Here is a 20,621-nt window from a genome sequence, read left to right on the forward strand (position 1 = left end):
TGTTGCTGGAAAAGCGCAGCAGGTCAGGCAGCATCCAGGAACAGGAGAATCGACGTTTTGGGCATAAGCCCTTCTTCAGGAATGAGGCCTCATTCCTGAAGAAGGGCTTATGCCCAAAACGTCGATTCTCCTGTTCCTGGATGCTGCCTGACCTGCTGCGCTTTTCCAGCAACACATTTTCAGCTCTGATCTCCAGCATCTGCAGACCTCACTTTCTCCTCAAACAGTAAAAGTACCCCTTTTTGGAAAGCCATAACTAAGGATGACCTAAACCACAAAACTTATAAAATTAAATCATATTGTATTTAGATATAATGATAGCATAAGATAATTTTAAAGAAAAATACAGATGCATATTCATCCTGAACTTATAGTGTTCTGAGGAGACGGATTCTACCCTGAGTGACCCTTAACCACGTGTTTGACATGTTCACCGGATGTGAATGCGTTGTCGAGGTTAAAGGTCAAAGGTTGATGGTGGTCGTGTTGTTCCTGTGTGTCGTGTGTGTGAGGTTTGTCTGAGCAGCCATGGAGATCACCAGGCAGAGTAAGTCCGAGAGGGGTGAGCCCTTGGGTTTTGGGATATCGGGTTAACAGGGAGTGTGGAGAGTGCGGACGTGATGAAGCCCAAGCGGTTAGGGCCATTTTGGAGGTAAAGCTTCATTCTGGGTGTCAGGCCGGAGTGTTCGGGTGAATCCACAACCCTGTGTGCGTGGGAGGATGAGGTGGGCTTTAAGGACTTGTTGACGGAGTTTGGTGCAATGGGGAAAGTGATAACTTACCCACGTCTGTCCCTGCATATGTGAGCTGGCTGCTCTCCCCGGTGGAGTCAACGTTTGGGAAGTGCAAGCTACCCGCATTTCTTGTGCCTCAATGCTCTTTAGCCACCAACTGAGCAGCTACTGTAAAGACTCTGCTTGATGTTTCCACCCTTTTTTTTACATTTGACTGTACAAAGGGCAGTTGCTGAACCAGGCTTAAAGCTTCACTGCACCTACCGTAAAAGAAAGACATGCTGTTATATAACCTTTTTTCACAGTCTCAAGGCATCTCTAAGTGCTTTGTAGCCCAGAGTATTTCTTGGTGTGTAATCTTCGTTTTAATGTTCAGGTTATGTGAAATTCCTCTGACTTACACTTTGTGTAAAGCTGATTTTTTTTTTATTTGCAAGTAAGATGTATAATGTCACCTGCAAATACTGGTTCCCAAGTTATTGTTTTCTGCAAATACCAAATCTGAATCAAAGATGCTGCTGTAAGAACTTTTCAGGCTTTTATTCCACTGCTGCAAACCTTTCCTTTGATCATTTACTATGAAAAGCTTAATTATCAATCTGTCCACTTGCTCTCTTATTTTCACATATAGATTGGATAATGTGTTTGATTTGAACAATGCAAAATAATGAATGGATTGTAGCATTTTAAAAATGCATTGGCATAATACCACTCATGATGTCTTGAAGTGCTTTCAAGTAACTTAACTAATTTTGAAATATAGTCACTATCGTAATATAGAAAAGGTGGCAGCCAATTTGCATACTGACATTCTACAAACTGTAAGGAGACAGTGGCCTGAAAGTCTACCATATTATTGTTGAGGGATTCATGTTGGTGAGGGTACTGGGTGGACTACCCTGCTCTTTGAAATAATGCAATGAGATCTTTCTCATTCATCTAAGAAGGCTGACAACCTCTCCAGTTAGCAAAAGACTGGCAGAACCATGGATGCTGGAAATCTGAAACCAAAAAAACAGCTGTAAAATGGCAGCATCTGTGGAGCGAAATCAGTTAACATTTTCAAATCCAGTGATCTTTCTTCAGAACTAGACTTAGTGTTAACTAGGACAAACCAATAATCTCTCTCTGATTCAGGTGAGCATGTTACACTTTGCTCTGCAGCTGAAAACCGAGTCTACTTCTTTCCTCCACGAATGTTATGGTAGAAATGAGTAGCTGAGCATTGATCTGGTATTTGGTCTGAATATTATGTTTTCTTGACACTTCAATAAAATGAAGGTCAAATTCCTGCTTGTCTTGAAATAATTGCTCTAATATTTGAGTTTCTGTTTGTATAGTAAGTTGACAAGATGCTCGTGAGCCATTGCTAGGATGTAGTACATTTTGAAAATTAAGGATCTTTCTAACTGGTGGAGCTGGCAATCGATCTAAATGCTCATTTGTTTGGCTTAAATTCTTATTGTACAAATTGGGAAACCTAGTTTCTACCCTGGGAAAAAGACATTAGCTATTCACTATATGTATGCCATATCATGATTTTATAAACCACTATAAGGTCATTCCTCAGCCCCTGATGCTCCAGGGAAAATAGCCCTCCAACACCAGTGACGTTCTTGTACAGAAAAAGTTTCTGAACTCTATCAAGTTTAACAACATCTTCCCTATAACAGCGGGACCAGAATTGGACGCTGTGTATTCCAATAGTGGCCTAACTAATCACCTGTACAGCCACAACATGACCTTCCAACTCGTATGCTCAATACTCTGACCAGTAAAGGCAAGCATACCAAATGCCATCTTCACTATCCTGTCCATGTGCGACTCCACTTTCAAGGAACTATGAACCTGTGCTCCAAGGTGTCTTTGTTCAGCAACACTGCCCAGCACCTTACCATTTAAGTGTATAAATCCAGCCCTGATTTGCCTTACCAAGATGCAGCACCTCACATTTATCTAAATTAAATTCTATCTGCCACTCATTGGCCCATCTGATGGATGTTAAGATTGAGACTACTTGATTTTGAAAACCAAAAACAATCCATCATTATGGGTGCAATGCAAGAAAATGGTGTTGAGGTAGAAGATCAGCCATGATTTCATTGAAGAGATTGCTTGGAGGACTGAAAAGCTTACTCCTGTTTTATTTATTTTGTTCTTACAATTTCTCACTGCATGACTCAGGAGAATAGTTTATCAGATGACTAAAGGCTTGGTCCAAGAGGAATGTTTTAGGAATTTTCATAGATTATAGGTAAAAATTCCAGAGCTTGAAATCTAGATAACTGATGGCACAACCATTGTTGGAATAGTTAGTCATGGCTGATCATAAGAGGCTAGATTTAGAGGAGTACAGATATGAGAGTTATGGGGAGGTTAGAGGTAGAAGCAGAGGCAAGTCTATGGCAAGAGTTGAAGACATGGATAAGAATCTTTTAAAATTACCATATTGCTTGACTGAAATCCAATGTAGGCCAGTGAACATTGGGGTAATAATGGTATTGCCAAGTAAGTTCTCTTGCTCACTTTTGAAATGTGTGAAGTTGGGCCATTTATCAATTCGCTCAGTAAAATTGAAAACCACTTTTTAGGGTGTCACAGTATGACACACGTATGTCATTGCATTCAGATACAAAGGTTTTCAAAATGGAATTAGATGAATACTTATTCTTTCTCTATTATGGATGAAAAGAAAAGGCAGAGATCAGCATGATTTCATTTTGAAAGAGCTTGTTGAGCAAAATGGTCTCTTGTGCTGTGCTATCCTGTGATAATTGTTAAATGGATAATTCATGCCATTTAGGAAAGCCAAGACTGAGGGGTGACCAAATAATGACTTGAAATCAGCAAAGGCCTAGAATAGCGATTGTCGAGAAAATAACACACAAAATAGTTATTGGGAGCAGAAAAGCTGTAAATGAAAGTGGAAAGCAGCAGAAATGCTTAAGCCCTCAAATACCAAGGTCAAATGATAGAATAATATTTCTTTTAAATTTAAGAACATACCTAAATGCATGTAGCATTCACACCATGATAGATGAATTGAAGGTGCCAGGCGAAGTAAAAGAATATGATTGGATTGGAAGTATGGAGGCATGGCTGCAGGGTAATCTTGGGAACAGAATATTAAAGGATATTCAAGACTTAAGAAACAAAAGCAAAAAGGGAAAGGAGGTGGGGTAGAAGATGTGATCAGAGCGTATTAGTGAGAGAGACTCTCCAGTTGGAAGATCAAAGTAGAATCTTTGTGTGGAATTGGAAAAACAGAACGGGGCAGCAAATATTGATGTGTTTTATAGGCCACTAATCATGAATGGTAATGGTGTACACACTACAAGTCGGGAAATTAGAGACACCTAGAATGAGAAGTGGATGCTGCCTGACCTGCTGTGCTGTTCCAGCAATAAAGTTTCAACCAATCAGTATCTAGTCTGGTTGAGTTAAATGTGCACCAGTACTTTGGAGGAAAGATTTCTGGATTGTGTTTTCTGACATAAACTTTGAGAAACCAACAGGGCATACGCTATTTAAAGTGTAGTATTATGCAATGAAAACCACTAAATAATCTTGCAATTGAGCTTTTATGGAATATTAACTGTTATATGATAGAATTTTCCATTTATCCAGTTCGTAAAAAAGATATACTTAAATTTGAAATTAGTACCTCCAATTCAAGGGTGATTATGAAGGTATGAGGTAGAAGGTGATTGTAGTGTATGGAGGAAAAGAATACATTGAGATTTGACAGAGGATAGCGTTTTGTCCAGTATTGGAAGAATTAAGACTTTGGTTTTCAAAGAATACATAATTCCGATAAGGCAGAAATACTTAACAGGAAAAGAACTTCCATGTTTAAAAAGGAGTAAAAAAAATTTAGTATTACTTCAGAGGAAAGGTTCACAAAGTCGGCAAAAACAGTTGTAAGCTGAGGATTGTGATAATTTTAGAATTCAGCAAAGGAGGATTAAAAAAAGATGAATATGAATAGTAAAATTTTCAAATATGATTGTTTAAAAGGAAAAGGCTAGCAAAAACAGATGTATATCCATGAAGACAGACCCCCTGAAACGATTCCAATCCAAGGTTTTAATGAGAGTGTATAACTTTAATTTATCCAAAACTACTTTTTTTTTAATGGGATAGGAAGTTGACAAATCACTGTGGCCCCATGACCTTCACTGAGTTTTGAACACTGCTTGTTAATTCAAGGATGCATTGGCAATTGACTTTCTAAATCCCACTCTACAATCGTGCCTACAAATTAAAAGGCTGAAAATGTAATTCCGCTATTTAAGAAAGGAAGGCAAGCGAAAACGAGGAACTACAGAGCTGTCAGCCTGACACTACTGGTCTTGGAAAATGCGAGAATCTTTAATAAAGGATGTCATCGAGTCAGAGATATACAGCACAGAAACAGGTCCAACTCCTCCATGCCGGCTAGATATCCCAACCCAATTTAGTCCCACCTGGCAGCACCTGGCCCATTATCCCTCTAAACTCTCCCTAATGGCTGCCTCCTACGCTGTAGGGATTCTGTGCCTCCTTGAAGAGGGAATAGGCAACCAGTTGATGGTTTTTTTTTGGAAGGTGCTTGAAAACCTACCACCTGGAAGGTGAGTCAACAAAGTAAAAGTGCATGGAATTAGGGCTAATACACTAGGCTGGATTGAAGATTGCTTAACAGGCAGAATGCTGATGGAAGGAATAAATCGATTTATTATCTCATGTAACAAAAGTACTGGGTGTTTAATATTACTTGAGGGACTTGTTTTGAAGGATTGTCGATTGAGAAATTTACTTGCAGCTGTTCGAAATTTCTGGACTGGTTTCTTTAAAAGAGGTCATTGAAAGTTTACTATGGTCATTGGATGGAGATTTTCTCAAGTATTCTTACGTGCAAAGAAATGGCATGACTGGTAGTTTGCACCCGACCCTGCTAGTGCTGTTTGAACAGTGCTAGCTTGAGGGTATGCTTGTTTTATTCAGTGGAGTTAACTGAAAGCTAGTTAACAACCAATGCTGCTAATCGCTTCCATTTCTGTAAAGAAAGCCTTCTAGATCAGTTCGTGTGAAGTCTTTTTTTTTTCTTTTGAAAGAGCTTCTCAAGATTGGTATTTCCTGAGTAAGACTTCGGAGACCACTATGCGTAATTAGTGACTTGCTCTGAAGCAATGGTACACATTGTCAACAGAATCGGGAACATCCTATGCTGCTTTTCTTTACCTTCAAGAATAACTCATTGACCAAAGTGTCTTTAAATAAGAACCACAACAACTGCAAATGCTATAAATCAAACAAAAACAGAAGTTGCATAAAAACCTCAGCAGGTCATGTAGCATCTGTAAAGAGAAATCAAAGTTAAGTTAACATTTCGGATCTGGTGACCCTTCCTCGGAGCTAAAGTGTCTCTGGCTTTTTTAGAGGAGAAGAAAATCTCTGTAGATAATTATTTTCTCTTTTCCTGAAACGTGTGTATTCTGGTGATATTTAGAGGGATAAGCATTTATACTTTTATGTTACTGACAGCAACATTAGGTTAACATGCACATCTTTGTTCCAAAAGTTTAGTTTTGACAAATCCATGAGTGGTTTTTCTCAAGAAACCTGGTTTATTAATCTTTTTGCTTAACCTGATATACGTAAGGTATATAATGTGTCATCTTAATAACTGAAAATATTTGTTTGCTGTGGAGTTGTAGGAATAAAATGACAGCAGATTTCCCCAGCCTTGGCTGTCCTACATACAGTACTCCAGTTTGATCTAAACTGTTCTGTACAATTGAAGCAAAACTACTTTGCTCCTCTATGTAAATTCTCTTGTAGAGAAATGCAGATGCACCTTCCGAATCACTTGCTGCACCAGCTTTTAGTGACTTGTTGAAAAAGTCTCTCGCCGTTCAAGAAATACTGTACACCTCCATTCCTACAACGAAGTGGATAACCTCTCACTTATCCACGTTGTATTCCATCTGACATGCCCTTGCACGTTTACTCAGCCTAACTAAATACCCCAGAAATCTCCTTGTATCCTTGTCACAACTTACATTCTGACCAAGTTTTGTAACATTTGCAAACTGGGAAATATTGCAATTGGTCCCCAAATCCAAATCATTGGTGTAAATTGTAAAACACGATAAATGGATAGCATAGATGAAGAAAGGAGATTTTCCCCTCCCTGTGCAGACTAGAACCGAGGGACAGTGTGTCAGAATAAAAGGCAAGCCATTCAAGATTGAAGAATTTATTCACCCAGAGGATAGTGAATCTTTGTAATTCTCTACAAAGGCTATGGAAGCTTTTTTATGTCAATTGAAGATGTGGATTGTTCATTAGCTAGCTACGAATGGCATAAAAGCATTGAGAGGATGGGAATATAGCATGGAGGATGCGTTGCATAGATTATTTGTCATGATCTAAATTGGTGGAGCTGATGCAAAAGATGGAATAGCCTACTCCTGTACTTGTGTTCCTAGTTATAAAATAGAGACCACAACTAGATATGATAATCACTGATAAAGATGTTAAGTTCTACAGGATCATCTTTAATCTAAAATGTGGTTTGTATGAAGAACTCATGACCACATGGATTAGCAGAGGTAATTAGCACGGATGCCTTTAAATGAGGTCTGAAAGAAACAATTATAAATTTTATGGAGTGAGGTGAAGATGAGAAAAGGATAAGATTGATACATCTCAAACTTTGGAATGACCCTATTGGACTGAGTGGTCTACACTTGTATTACAAATACAAATTAATTGTGTTTTCTCAACAGATTTTAAGGAGCGCCTAAATCTAATATATGAAGCTATTGAAGAAGCTGATTTTCTGGCAATCGATGGAGAATTTTCAGGTAAAGATTGGATGCCCAATAGTAACATGTAAAACCTTTTTTTTCTTTTGTTCTGAGAAGAAATTTTAAATTTAATAGTTTCCTTGTGCATAATTTCAATGCCCTGGTAACTTGTATGGACTGAATGAGACAGTATTCTCCCTACATTCATATATTTATTAGGTTAAATGGTCTCTAATTACAGACAGCAAATGTTTTTGTTGTTGAGTAACTGCGGGTTTTAAATTGAAGCTCAAGAACTGTTAAGCAAAGGTGAGTATCTGGCCAAAGTCACTGGTCCATTGGCATAATGGATCTTTATTTTTAACTCATGTGCACTAATATTGGAGGAAGTTTGTAGAAACCGCTGAGAGAGGTTTTGTAACTGGGATTGTGTTGAAGGTATAGACATTGTCACTATGAGAACCGTTGGGTTTCCTTTGAATTATATAGTTAGTTACTTTAGTAATTTCAGTAAGGAGCGTGGAATCCAAGTAGATCGTGTGAGGAATAAAGCAGCAGCATCAGATTCATAGGTACTCTTGTCTATAAGCCCTAGGATAACTTGAGTTATTCCTGAGGTTATAGTGTGCATGTTTCAATGGAGGTGTTACCATTGCTTTGTTTAGCCATGCAAAATTGAAAACTGAAGCTGAATTGTGAGAGAGAAACCTGTTTTTCAGCTGGTTGAAGTTTAATTCAGGTGTCCAATGTTTGATCTCATTATGTGCTCTTATGAGCTACCTCTGGTGGAGTGGAATATTGCAGTTTATAGGGAGCATATGTGAACCGTTCACTTGGACCATTGTGAATTTAAGGTCCAAAGCATTCTGACCAGTGTTTGGGATTAATCTGTCAGAGATGAGTGAGAAGAATAATTTTGATTGCAGTAATATTATCAGTTGTTACTGTTTGGCTGTTTGGTATTCCTCCAATTGAGGTGTTAGTCAGTTGTACAGGTTTTTCAACCCCATATTCTTGCAATTTGCCCTTCTTACAATTAGCAATGAGAAGTAGTGATCTGCATGTTGCAGAGATGCTGCCTCCCTCTGTGTTGAATCCAGCTTCAAAGACACAGCTGGGACATTGGAGACTTTTTTTTTGACACATCATTATTACAGGTAAACTTGTGTCGTTCAGTGTTACATGTTGCTGTTATGAACTTCAACCTGAAATGAAAGAGATGTGAGGTTTTAACATTTTGTGATTATGGTGGTGGTTGTTGTTTTTGTTACCTAAAATTGGACCACACTCTTATTGTTTCATTTTAGGAATAAGTGATGGACCTTCAGTGACCACGCTGACAAATGGCTTGGACACGCCAGAAGAAAGGTATCACAAGCTGAAGAAGGTAAACTAGGCTTCGTGTGATTTTTTTTTTAAATTAAATTCTAACCAGAAGATGTCCAAGTTTGCAGGTTGTGAAGTAGAGCAAACTGATTGATTAGTTCATAGTGCAGCTTCTGAAATTGTGCATGGTGAAGTATGGGCTTGGGTGGAAGAGAACAGGATGAAGTGATGACAAGCTCTTCTTTTAAAGAGTGCATTGATGGATGTTATGGAGCTTTCCAAATTTATTATGGTGTTTCCCTAAAGTAGGCATGTTTTTTGCATTATGTTGATAGGAGTTGTAGGAGTGGTAGTTGTTTCCAGAAGTTGTGGGAAAGAATGTTGATGAAGAGTATTATGTGTAGGTTCAGTGACTTTGTTGGGATAAAAACTATGTTCATGTTCTACTGAATTGCTGTGATACATGTTTCACGGTGATGAAATGATTGTATCCCTGATGAAATCGTACTATGGTATGTGTATTAACTTGTGTGCTACACAAATAAGGGAAAAATTACGTTTTGTTCTGTGCATAAAGATACCTGCCAATAGCCTGAAATTTCATGTGTTTATGATGCTCTCTCCAAATATCTTGATACTTTGCACAAAGTAGCAAGTGGACTGACTGATGTTGTCATTGTACATTTGATTTTCAAGAATGCTGACTTAACTGCATTTATACTTTGGCATATGTAGAATAACTCAGACTGGGCAAGCATTAAAATGTAAGTGAGAGTAGAAAAGTTTTCCATAACTTGTACACATGCAAACCTGAAAGTTTTCCTTTTGTCTCCTGAGACTGGCCCTATGAGCAGATCCCAAATAACTTTTTAACAATCCAAGTTTCTCAAATGAAAAATGGACAATAATTAGTTATTTGCGAGGTGGGTGAGAGACAATGGCTATCTTTCAATGACAGATGTTAAGATGCTGCAAAATTTACATGCAGTCTTGTGTCCTGATATGATCTTCACAGGCCAGAATTATGGCATTATTTCACACAGGAAGTAAAATATTTTGTATAATTCTGAAAATGTAAAAGGATGTTTTTTGATTTATCTTAACCCAGCAGTTTTAACTTACCTTCTAATGATTCTAAAATGCAGAGGTCAGGCTCTTTGACCTATCAAGTATGAGAAATACTTAACATTCAATCTAATGATGTTTACCAGCACTTAGCGGGTGGCACAGTGGTTAGCACTGCTGCCTCACAGCGCCAGAGACCCAGGTTCAAATCCCGCCTCAGGCGACTGACTGTGGAGTTTGCACATTCTCCCCATGTCTGTGAGGGTTTCCTCCGGTTTCCTCCCACAGTCCAAAAATGTGCAGGTTAGGTGAATTGGCCATGCTAAATTGCCTGTAGTGTTAGGTGAAGGGATAAATGTAGGGGAATGGATCTGGGTGGGTTGCGCTTCGGCAAGTTGGTGTAGACTTGTTGGGCTGAAGGGCCTGTTTCCACACTAAGTAATCTAAACTCAGAATCCCCTGAAATTAGCCCATGGTCTCGAATGTTAGGATGTTTCAAGTGCTCGTCCAGGTACTGGTTCAAGGATGTAAGGCAATTCACCTTAACCACCCGCTGAGGCAGCAGCATCTCTTGCTGTTTATTGCAGAGATTTGATTTTTATTCAAATTTATTCTACGTGGGCAATAAGAATATTTGTTTCCTTTTGTGCTGGAATTGAGGGTTGTCATTGTCTGAAACCGTACACCTGTTTTTCACTTCTGTCACCTGGTATCGTCGCATGTCAAGTTGACTCTAGCATGTCCCATTGTAAAGTGAAGTCCGTTCACACTGTTGCAATTTTAGCACAATGGCCAATTTCAAACTATCTATCCCAGTACATCAGTGTAATATTTCCATTTCCCAGTTGTCTGGATAAAATTGGTAATGTGATCTCAGTTAGTATCATAATTAAGAGCATTCAAATATGAATCCTGAATTCATTGAACTTGGATGAAGACTTCCTAGCTATTTTTATATATAGGGAAATGTGTTTGTGGGGATAATAACTAACTAACTAAAAATTATGATTAATTGTTAACAATCAGTGACATTCTAGATTCAAAATAATAAAATGTTACTTTTCTTACAGCATTCCATGGACTTCCTGCTTTTTCAGTTTGGACTTTGCACGTTTAAATATGATGCTGCAGAGAACAAGTGGGTTTACTTTCATAATTGTCTTTTAAGTTTAGCCAACACTGAGTTCCTGTCAATTATGTAACACTCTTCCTGTGTTTGAGGACCTATGCCGAAGTACAGATCTATCGGTACTACATGTCCTCCAGCTAACAACCCAATGGTAACTGAGTATCCAAGTATCAAACCCATGTTTAGTTGTTTTTATAATGATGGGAGCAACAGATAACTCTATTAGTGTGTCTTGCCACCTGACACATCCAAAGTTAATGCATACAGCATTAATTGTGTAGTTAAGCAACCATGGTCAGCAACCCAGTGATGCTAAGAGAAATGTGACTCCAAGCATTTAGACCCAATCAAATAAAGTTGGTAGATATTCTTCCCTAAAACTCTTGGTAATTCAGATTAGTTTTCACAACAATCTGAAGTTTTTTTGGTCACCAATAGTGATGGATTTTTTTAATCGCAGATTTATTTAATGATACATGTTTTAATGGTTGGATTTGAAGTCTGGGTTAGAAGTCCAGCAACATAAGCATTATGCTGTGGTAGCCCATAATTACAAAATGTAAGTGAGGACTTAAATTTATTTTTCCCCAAAAATGTTTTAAATACACTAGTTAGGAGGCTGTGCTCCAATTAGTCATCACACGTCAGGAAAGAGATGATGACTTTTTGAGGGGTGCAATAGACCTTTGGTAGAATAATATTAACATTTTGAGTGTTAAATTACGAGAATAGGTTGTATAAACCTGGTTTGTTCCCATGAGTGCAACTTCCTTCCTACACAGCAGATAATGTCACAGCTGATCCTTTTCCCAAAAGAGCAATTGTTGACATGGATAAGTAGTACTAAAACACAAGTTCTTACTCACTAATTTGTTTTTGCTCTGCAGGCACATAATGAAGACCTTCAACTTCTACATATTTCCAAAACCACTTTCTAGAAATTCACCTGATGTTAAGTTTGTTTGCCAGGTAAGAAAAACATGTAGTTGGTAAAGTGGTCATGCTGTGAGTGAAGATAAATATCCTGCAGGAATACTGTAGTGTGTTTGAATGCACATAGGAAAGGCTTACTTTGCTCCTTTTTTTTTATTTGCTATGCTGCAGTGTGAATTATGGCAAAGTTTAAATCGTCCTGCCCCAGTAACTTTTTTATTTTAAGCTGTTTAAAGTGAAGATCTTGGCATTCTCTTGAATTCACTAGGAAGCCAACAGGCTAATTCTTCATATTTCAAAATTCAGATGGAAATGGTTTGTTTTTCCTCCATGATTTATGCCCTTTATTTCATCTAGAATGCTTTGAAGTATTTAATGTGCAGTTTCATTATTCTTGAAGGGCTGTCATTTATCTGGGCAAATAGGGTAAACTTGCAAGTGAGAAATTGCAGTCAACTGAAACTGCACCTTCTGGATTTACACATGGTTCTGTTGATACATTTGTTCACACTTGGATTCAGTTAGTATGGATATAGGTTGGACAAACAGTTCAACCTCCAAAATTTGAGTTTGTGAGCTACCTTGAAAATAAATTCAAGCAAAATGGGCACTTTAAATTGAATAAATTGAATTCAGAATGTTTGGCTTATTTAAGATGCAGACAAGTAAAATCTGATTTTGCTGAGTTATTTGAACTTTGAGGTCTTGTACTTAGATCGGTTGCACTTTTGTCTTTGATTCAAAATTTATGGATTGAAGATCTATCGCAGGACTTAAGGACAAAAGTCGAAGTTGACCTCCTTCGCAATACTGATATGCCAAGTAATTAAGCTGGGACCCAACCTACTCTCCAGATGGATGTAAAAGATCCCATTTTTAGGAAGAACAGGAAAGTTATCCCATCTTCTTCTCTCTTGTGCAGTCTTCCGAGATTGAGGGTGACTTGCTTTCACTATGGTGCTGAAATGGCTGAGAAATTCAATATGCAATCACTGACTCTGCCACGTGCAAGGTGTGAGCTGTTTGATGGAGATTGGAGGTGTGAAGAAACTGCTAATGTTTAGACTTCTCTTCTAAACATTGAAGTTTCTCAATATATTTGGTTCCCCCTTGGATGACCCCTCTCCATTTTGGAATATCAGAAGGCAGGATCTCTCATGAATCAGCGGGGCTGTTTGACCTCTTCAGAAACTTTTTTAAGGACATCTTCTTTAGCATGTTTTTGCTGTCTAATTGGGAATCTCCTGCCATGGCCAAGTTCCAAACAGAACAGTCGCTTCAGAGGTTTTGTGTCAGACATGAGTGATATGCCCCAATCCTCTTCATGCAGTGAAAGTTGGCTTGGAAGACTGTTTGGACTGCCTTTCTTGCCCCTGGACTGAGTGTCTTGTGAAGGCACTGCTGGTGGTGCATCTGTTACTTTGAGATTCTTGCTGTGTGGTCATCCAAGTCTGTAGCATATAAAAGCTTGCTGCTGTCCAGTAAGTATTGACCTTAGTCTTAAGTTTTTTTTGAGAATCTTATCCTGAAATATGTTCTTCTTCTATCAGCTGAAGGCTGAGCTAACATGTTGGAAATTATGATGAAATTCTTCTATGTCCACTATCCAGAAGAGGCTCCCAAGATGTGGAAAATTGGCTCTAGTAGGTCTCCTACTCTGGAATAAGTTATCCCCATGTTGTCCTTTGAACAACATCGCAAAAGACAAATTGCCTGGTTATTATCACATTGCAGTTTCAATCACACACTTGTTCGAGTGCAAATGTTAGCCATTTGGCTCATCGTGCCTGAGCCACCTCTCAGAATGAAGATCCTTACTTAGTATCCCCTCAGTCATGATCCTTGTGCAAGTGTATTCTTCCTAATTACTCGGGAATGCTTGTGATTTTGAATACATATATCAGACCTCTTTTCACACTTCTCTTCCTCAAGGAACACAGTCCTAATTTGTCCAATCTACATAACTGAAATTCCTCATCCATGGAACGATTGTCTGAAGCTTGTCTACATTCTTTCTGACACCTTCACATCCTCCTGAAGTGCCATGCCCAGAATTGGGCCCAGTACTCCAGCTGAGGCTGAACTAGTGTCTTACTCGAGATCAACAGAATCTCCTTGCTGTTGCTATTAATTAAACCTCAGATTCTGACTGTATTTTTACCTGCTACCTTTTTAATGACCTTCGGGACCTTCAGTGCTCAATTCAATGTCCACATTTCCTACAGTGCATCCAGTGACTCCCCATCAAAAGTGTTTCCTTGGTTGCAAAGCACTGTGGGATGTTCTGGAATAGTGAAATGTATTCCAGAGAAAATAGTCTTTTTCATGACTGTACTGAATTTCACTATCTTGTAACTTTTTTTTTGCCTGTTCTTGTTTTCGTAACATTGATTCTTTTTTTTCCCCTGCCCTGTTGACAATTTCTGTCCATTGAGTACAGTGAATTCAGGACTGTATTTAAAAAAAGACTTTGTTTACTGAAATTTGAGACATTTTATAATTGTTGATGTCAGGTTGGCTCAGTTAGGGACGCAGAATCAAAGTCAGAAGGTTGTGGAATCTGACCACTGCACTAGAATACAATATTTCAGTTGACTTTGCTGAGCTTTTAGTGCTGAGGCAGTATTATATTTGTTGGTAGGTTCTCGCTCTCGCTTTCGCTCTCCTACTTGTAATATTCATTACATCAGAAAAATAAAGGCAAAAGAGAAACTATTCAAGTCTATTAGGACTCTTCAGAAGATGCTGCAAGTACTCAGCAGGTCAGGTAGTCATCTGCCATGTATCTGCAGCATATTTCTGTTTGTTGCAGGTTCCCAGCATCTGCAGTACTTTTGCCTCCTGTCCTAAACTACTATTTTTACCCCAACTACACCCCCTTGTCCACAAAAGCTCTTTTGTACCCCCCTTTGGCTCTTCCTTTGGCTCACCAGTTGTTTTTCTTCTATGATTGGGAAAAAAATGGTTTAGAACTTCTTTCAACATGATTACAACATGGAGGCTGATAGCTGAATCAAATCAGCCTCCTGACATCAGTATTCAAAACACAGCAAAATTAAAACCTTCAAAAGACCCTAAAGGTTGACTACATTGATTCCTAACCAAACTTTCTGAATAACCAGACCAACACTTCAAAAACACTAGATGCCAGAAATTTAGCAGAAAAAGTTAAACCAAGAAGTCATCTAATGTCTATGATTTAAACTCAAAGTTTGTTTTCAGCCCACACCCCCTGTCTCAAAAGACATGCAGCAAAACACAGATAAGTGATTTCTGTTTTTTTAAAAGAAAAGTAACAAAACAGACCAGAGTAATTAACCAGTTTCAACATTGAATTGTTTCACAAGTACGTGTGATTCTCTCCTGGTTTTCTGAAGATGTTGATCAATGTCACTTGTTTCAGTTCACTGTGAAGATTGAATAATGCTTAGTTTCTGTTCCCTAAACTTTCAATAGCTGATAATCAGAGGTTAGGCAGGGAGCTTTCAAACATTCATGCTGTGGCATCAAAAGCCAAACCCCCCTCAAACCCAGTTCAGAAAACCCTGACCTCTTCCACTTCAAGTTCTATCTCTGATGTGTTGGAACTAATTCCCAGGTAGCAACCATTGTAACTGGCCAAACAATTGCTATCTGGTTAAGCCTTCTTTCATTCCAGACTCAATTACAGTACTTTGATCAATAACCAACCTGCAATTAACCTTGATTCCTGGCCTCAAAAACAAATAAGAGCTTGTTTGTTCTTTCTGTCTCTCCTTTTTGAACACTGTGCTGCCACAGGTCACCTTTCAGCTCTCTGCTTACACTTCACTGCTCCAAATGAAAAAGTTTTTTTAAAAAACGAAAAATCAGCAAGGGTTGTAACAGTTAAAATGTCCGTTTTGAAGTGCAGGTTGGTAGTAACGGATTGTAATGCAGTATCAGACCAAGCCCATTCTTAATACTATCTCCTGCTGTTCATGCACATGATTCTCCAGCAGGGGTCACTAAATAGGAATTTATTTTGCACTCTATCTCCTCACTCCCATTTTGAGACTTTTCCTATGTTTGAATGAAATGTTTGCACAATACCTCACCGTAATGATATTACCTGACCTAATTTGAATTTTATCTCATTACAGCTGCAAATTAAGTAGAGAATAGTTGCTGCCCTGGTATTGTCAGCCAGTACCTTGGAGAGGTTAGACAGTCTTGTGATCTACATAAGGAAAACTGAGTGGTTTACAACTAGTTAGTTGAACCAAAGATGCAATCATTTTTTTAGTTTGGGGTTATTTTTATTCAATTGATTTTTTTTCTTTTTTTAATAGTTCTGTGTGTATGGATGGATTGCAGTCGAGTGATTAGTATGCCTCTGTCTTTGTACCACATTTGCTGCATTGATTTGTAAAAGTATGTCAATGAAAACCCAAATGTGTGCAATACTGCCCATTAATCAGTGCTAGTATGACATGTAGGTAGCTAAGAACTGACAACTGATGGTTTGTAGAATCAAGTGTGATGTTTGCACATTCACCGTGTCTGCTTGGGTTTCCTCCGGGTGCTCTGGTTTCCTCCCATAATCCAAAGATGTGCAGGTTAGGTGAATTGGCCATGCTAAATTACCCATAGTGTCCAGGGATGTGAAGGTTAGTTGCCTTAGGGGTAATGCAGAAGAATAGGGGGAATGGGTCTGGGTGGGATTCTGTTTGGACGGTCAGTGTGAACTTGCTGGGCTGAAGGGCCTGTTTCCATGCTATTCTATAGTTCATCTTGTTGGTTCTACAATACTCTAATTGTCTGTATTTTGTACCTTTTTTTTGTATAGTGTTTTGCTATTGTAATTTAGTGATCTGCAAAGAAGGGAAATAAACCAACAGGTCATTTTGAGTTTTTTCTGAAGACCAAATCGACAGATGCTTCAAAATAAAAAAAATGGATTAACGATGCAAACAGTGGATATGATAAGTATTAAAGAAACATGGTTACAAGAACATCTAAGTTGGAAATTTAAATATTTTAAGGGATAGTGACTTTAGAATGGACAGGTAGAAAGCAAAAGGTGGTGTGGAAATGGAGTAAGTACGATAAGAAGGATTCAACATCATCCAAAAATCAATCTATTTATGTGGAGGTAAGAAATACTACACGGGTGGAAGTAGTCTATAGGCCTCTGAGCAGCTATTCTGTAGGACAGAAAGTAAAACTGGTGGTGAGTACAGTATGTTAAAACAAAGCAGTAAATTATTCACAAATAACTGAGTTTCTCAATCTACATAAAACGTAAAGGCAGACAAACTCTGGGCATGTATGGGACTGGCATATCATAGCAATTACATAAACATGGCTCAGGGATGGATAGGACTGGCAGCTTAATGTTCCAGGAGACAAATGCTACAGCATGGACTGAAAAGGGAGGCAAGAGAGGAGGGGTTAGTGGCGTTTTCTTTTGGTAAGGGATAGCATTACAGCTATACCGAGGGAGGATATTACCGGAAATACATCCAGGGAAGTTAGTTGTTTGGAACTGAGAAATGAGGAAGCGATGATTACCTTTATTGAGATTGTATTATAGATACCCTAATAGCCAGCGGGAAATTGAGAAACAAAATTTGTAAGGAGATTTCAGTTATCTGTGAGAATAAGGGGATGGTTATGGTAGGGAATTTTAGCTTTCCAAACATTAGACTGGGACTGTCATAGTGTTAAGCGTTTAGATGGAGAGGAATTTAAGAGTGTACAAGAAAGTTTTCTGAGTCCATACTTGGATTTACCTACCAGAGAAGGTGAAAAATTTGACCCACTTTTGGGAAATAAGGCAGAGCAGGTGACTGTGGTGTCAGTGGGGGAGCACTTTGGGGCCAGGAACCATAATTTTTAGTTTCAAAGCAGTGATGGAAAAGGATAGACTAGATCGTACAGTTGAAGTTCTAAATTAGAGGAAGGCTAATTTTGACGGTATTAGGCACAAACTTTCAAAAGCTGATTGGGGGGAGATGTTCACAGATTATTTTAAAAAAAAAAGGCTGGCTAGGAAATGGGAAGCCTTCAGAAATGAGATAGCAAGGGTCCAGAGATAGTACACTCCTGATAGGGTGAAAGGAAAGGCTGGAAGGTGGAGGGAATGCTGGATGACTAGAGAAATTGAGGGTTTAGTTAAGAAAAAGAAGGAAGCGTATGTCAGGTCTAGACAGAATAGATTGAATGAATCCTTCAATATAAAGGCTGCATAAGTATGCATAGTAGGGATATCAGGAGGGCAAAAAGGGGACATCAAATAGCTTTGACAAATAGGGTTAAGGAGAATCCAACGGCTTTGTACAATACATTTAAGGTCAAAAGGGTAACTAGGGAAAGAATAGGACCCTTCAAAGATCAGCATGCAGCCTTTGTGTGGAGCTATTTACTGTGGAGAAGGATATGGAAGATATAGAATGTAGGGAAATAGATGGTGACATCTTGAAAAATGTCCATATTACAGGAGGAAGTGTTGAATGTCTTAAAACACATTAAGGTGGATAAAGTCCCCAGGACCTGATCAGGTGTATCTAGAACTCTGTGGGAAGTGATTGATTGGCCCCTTGCTGAGATATTTGTATTATTGATAGTCACAGGTGAGGTGCCAGAAGACTGGAGGCTGGCTAACGTGGTACCATTATTTAAGAAAGGTGGTAAGGACCAGCCAGGGAACTATAGACCAGTGAGCCTGATGTCAAGTTGTTGGAAGGAATCCTGAGGGACAAGATGTACATGTATTTGGAAAGGCAAGGACTGATTAGGGATAGTCAACATGGCTTTGTGCGTGGGAAATCATGTCTCACAAACTTGATTGAGTTTTTTGAAAAAGTAACAAAGAGGCAGAGTGACGGACATTATCTATGGACTTCAGTAAGGCGTTTGACAAGTCTCCCCATGGGAGACTGGTTAGCAAGGTTAGATCTCATGGAATACAGAGAGAACTAGCCATTTGGATACAGAACTGGCTCAAAGGTAGAAGACTGGGTGGTGGTGGAGGGTTATTTTTCAGACTGGAGTGCCACAAAGATAGTTGCTGAGTCCACTACTTTTCTTCATTTATGTAAATGATTTGGATATGAACATAGGAAGTATAGTTAGTAAGTTTGCAGATGGCACCAAATTTGGAGGTGTAGTGGGCAGTAAAGAAGGTTACCTCCGATTACAATGGGTTCTTGATCAGAAGGAGGGCCAATAAGCTGAAGAGTGGCAGATGGAGTTTAATTTAGATAAATGTGAGGTGCTGCATTTTGGGAAAGCAAATCTTAGCTGGACTTATACACTTACTGGTAAGATCCTTGGAGTGCAGGTTCATAGCTCCTTGAAAGTGGAGTTGCAGGTAGAGAGAATAGTGAAGGTGTTGGGTATGCTTTCCTTTATTGGTCAGAGTATTGAGTGCAGGAGTTGGTTGGTCATGTTGTGGCTGTACAGGTCATTGGTTTGACCATTTTTGGAATATTGCGTGCAGTTTTGGTCTCCTTCCTATCAGAAGGATGTTGTGAAACTTGAAAGGGTTTAGAAAAGATTTACAAGGATGTTGTCAGAATTGGAGGGTTTGAGCTATAGGGCGAGACTGAATACACTGGGGCTGTTTTCCCTGGAGCGTCGGATGCTGAGGGGTGAGCTTACAGAGATTTACAAAATCATGAGGGGCATGGATAGGATAAAGAGACAATCTCTTCCCTGGGATGAGGGAGTCCAGAACTAGAGGGCATAGGTTTAGTGTGAGAGGGGAAAGATATAAGAGGGTCCTACGGTCAACATTTTCACGCAGAGGGTGGTGCGTGTATGGAATGAGCTGCCAGAGGATGTGGTGGAGGCTGGTACAACTGCAACATTGAAAAGGCATTTGGATGGGTATATGAATAGGAAGAGTTTAGAGGGATGTGGGCCAAGTGCTGGCAAATGGGGCGAGATTAGGTTGGGATATCTGGTTGGCGTGGACAAGTTGGACTGAAGGGTCTGTTTCCATGCTGTGCATTTCTATAACTCTAAATTGTCAAAGGTAGTCATGAGGAAAATTCAGTGTGTATTTGGGACAAGATGTTGTGAATCTAATCAGAAATTAGGGAATTGGATCTTGTAATGTGTAATAAGGTATGGGGTGAAAGCGGGAATATGACATTGAGATAGAGGATCAGCCATGGTCATAGCCAATGACAGAACTGGCTTGAAGGGTTGAATGGCGTACTGCTACACTTCAGTTCTATGTTTCTGCTCCTATATCTTGTAAATCAGATTCTGGCAATCAGTGAAGAATGTCATTGGTTAGTATTGTATCACTAACTAGCATATAAATAAGTTGCTTAAATAAAACCCAAACTTACATATTATACTTCAGCATGACCTTGTAGAAAGCCAGTGCAATGCTGAAAAAGGAGTTGTTGAAGGACAAAAGACTTACCTTTTATAGATTGCCGTTTACAACTTCTGAATGTCCCAAAGTACTTTGCACTTCAAAAGTACTTTACAACAGTGATACGTGCAGGAATGTGGGAAGCTTGTGTGAATCAAGGTCTCATTGAGATGATGACCAAATACTTTTTTGTGTAACACATTTGCTTAGGGACAGTACAATTGAACATTTTATGACTGGTTTACCTAAACGAGGCGGATGGGTTTATTTTTGGTAAAACAGAATAATTA

The 20,621-nt window shown here is 38.9% G+C and overlaps 1 protein-coding gene across 1 annotated transcript in view; it reads left to right on the forward strand.

The window, feature by feature from the left end:
* Nucleotides 1–452: 452 nt before the first annotated feature.
* parn (poly(A)-specific ribonuclease (deadenylation nuclease)) overlaps nucleotides 453–20,621 on the forward strand; it is a 129,765-nt gene continuing 109,596 nt past the window's right edge. The window contains exons 1-5 of the mRNA XM_043711927.1: nucleotides 453–547; nucleotides 7,508–7,585; nucleotides 8,836–8,915; nucleotides 10,990–11,057; nucleotides 11,936–12,017. Coding sequence (XP_043567862.1) covers nucleotides 529–547; nucleotides 7,508–7,585; nucleotides 8,836–8,915; nucleotides 10,990–11,057; nucleotides 11,936–12,017 — 327 coding nt within the window. The 5' untranslated portion in view covers nucleotides 453–528. The remainder of the gene's footprint in view (nucleotides 548–7,507; nucleotides 7,586–8,835; nucleotides 8,916–10,989; nucleotides 11,058–11,935; nucleotides 12,018–20,621) is intronic.

Source organism: Chiloscyllium plagiosum, chromosome 21 (genome assembly GCF_004010195.1).
Source record: "Chiloscyllium plagiosum isolate BGI_BamShark_2017 chromosome 21, ASM401019v2, whole genome shotgun sequence".
Lineage (NCBI taxonomy): Eukaryota > Metazoa > Chordata > Chondrichthyes > Orectolobiformes > Hemiscylliidae > Chiloscyllium > Chiloscyllium plagiosum.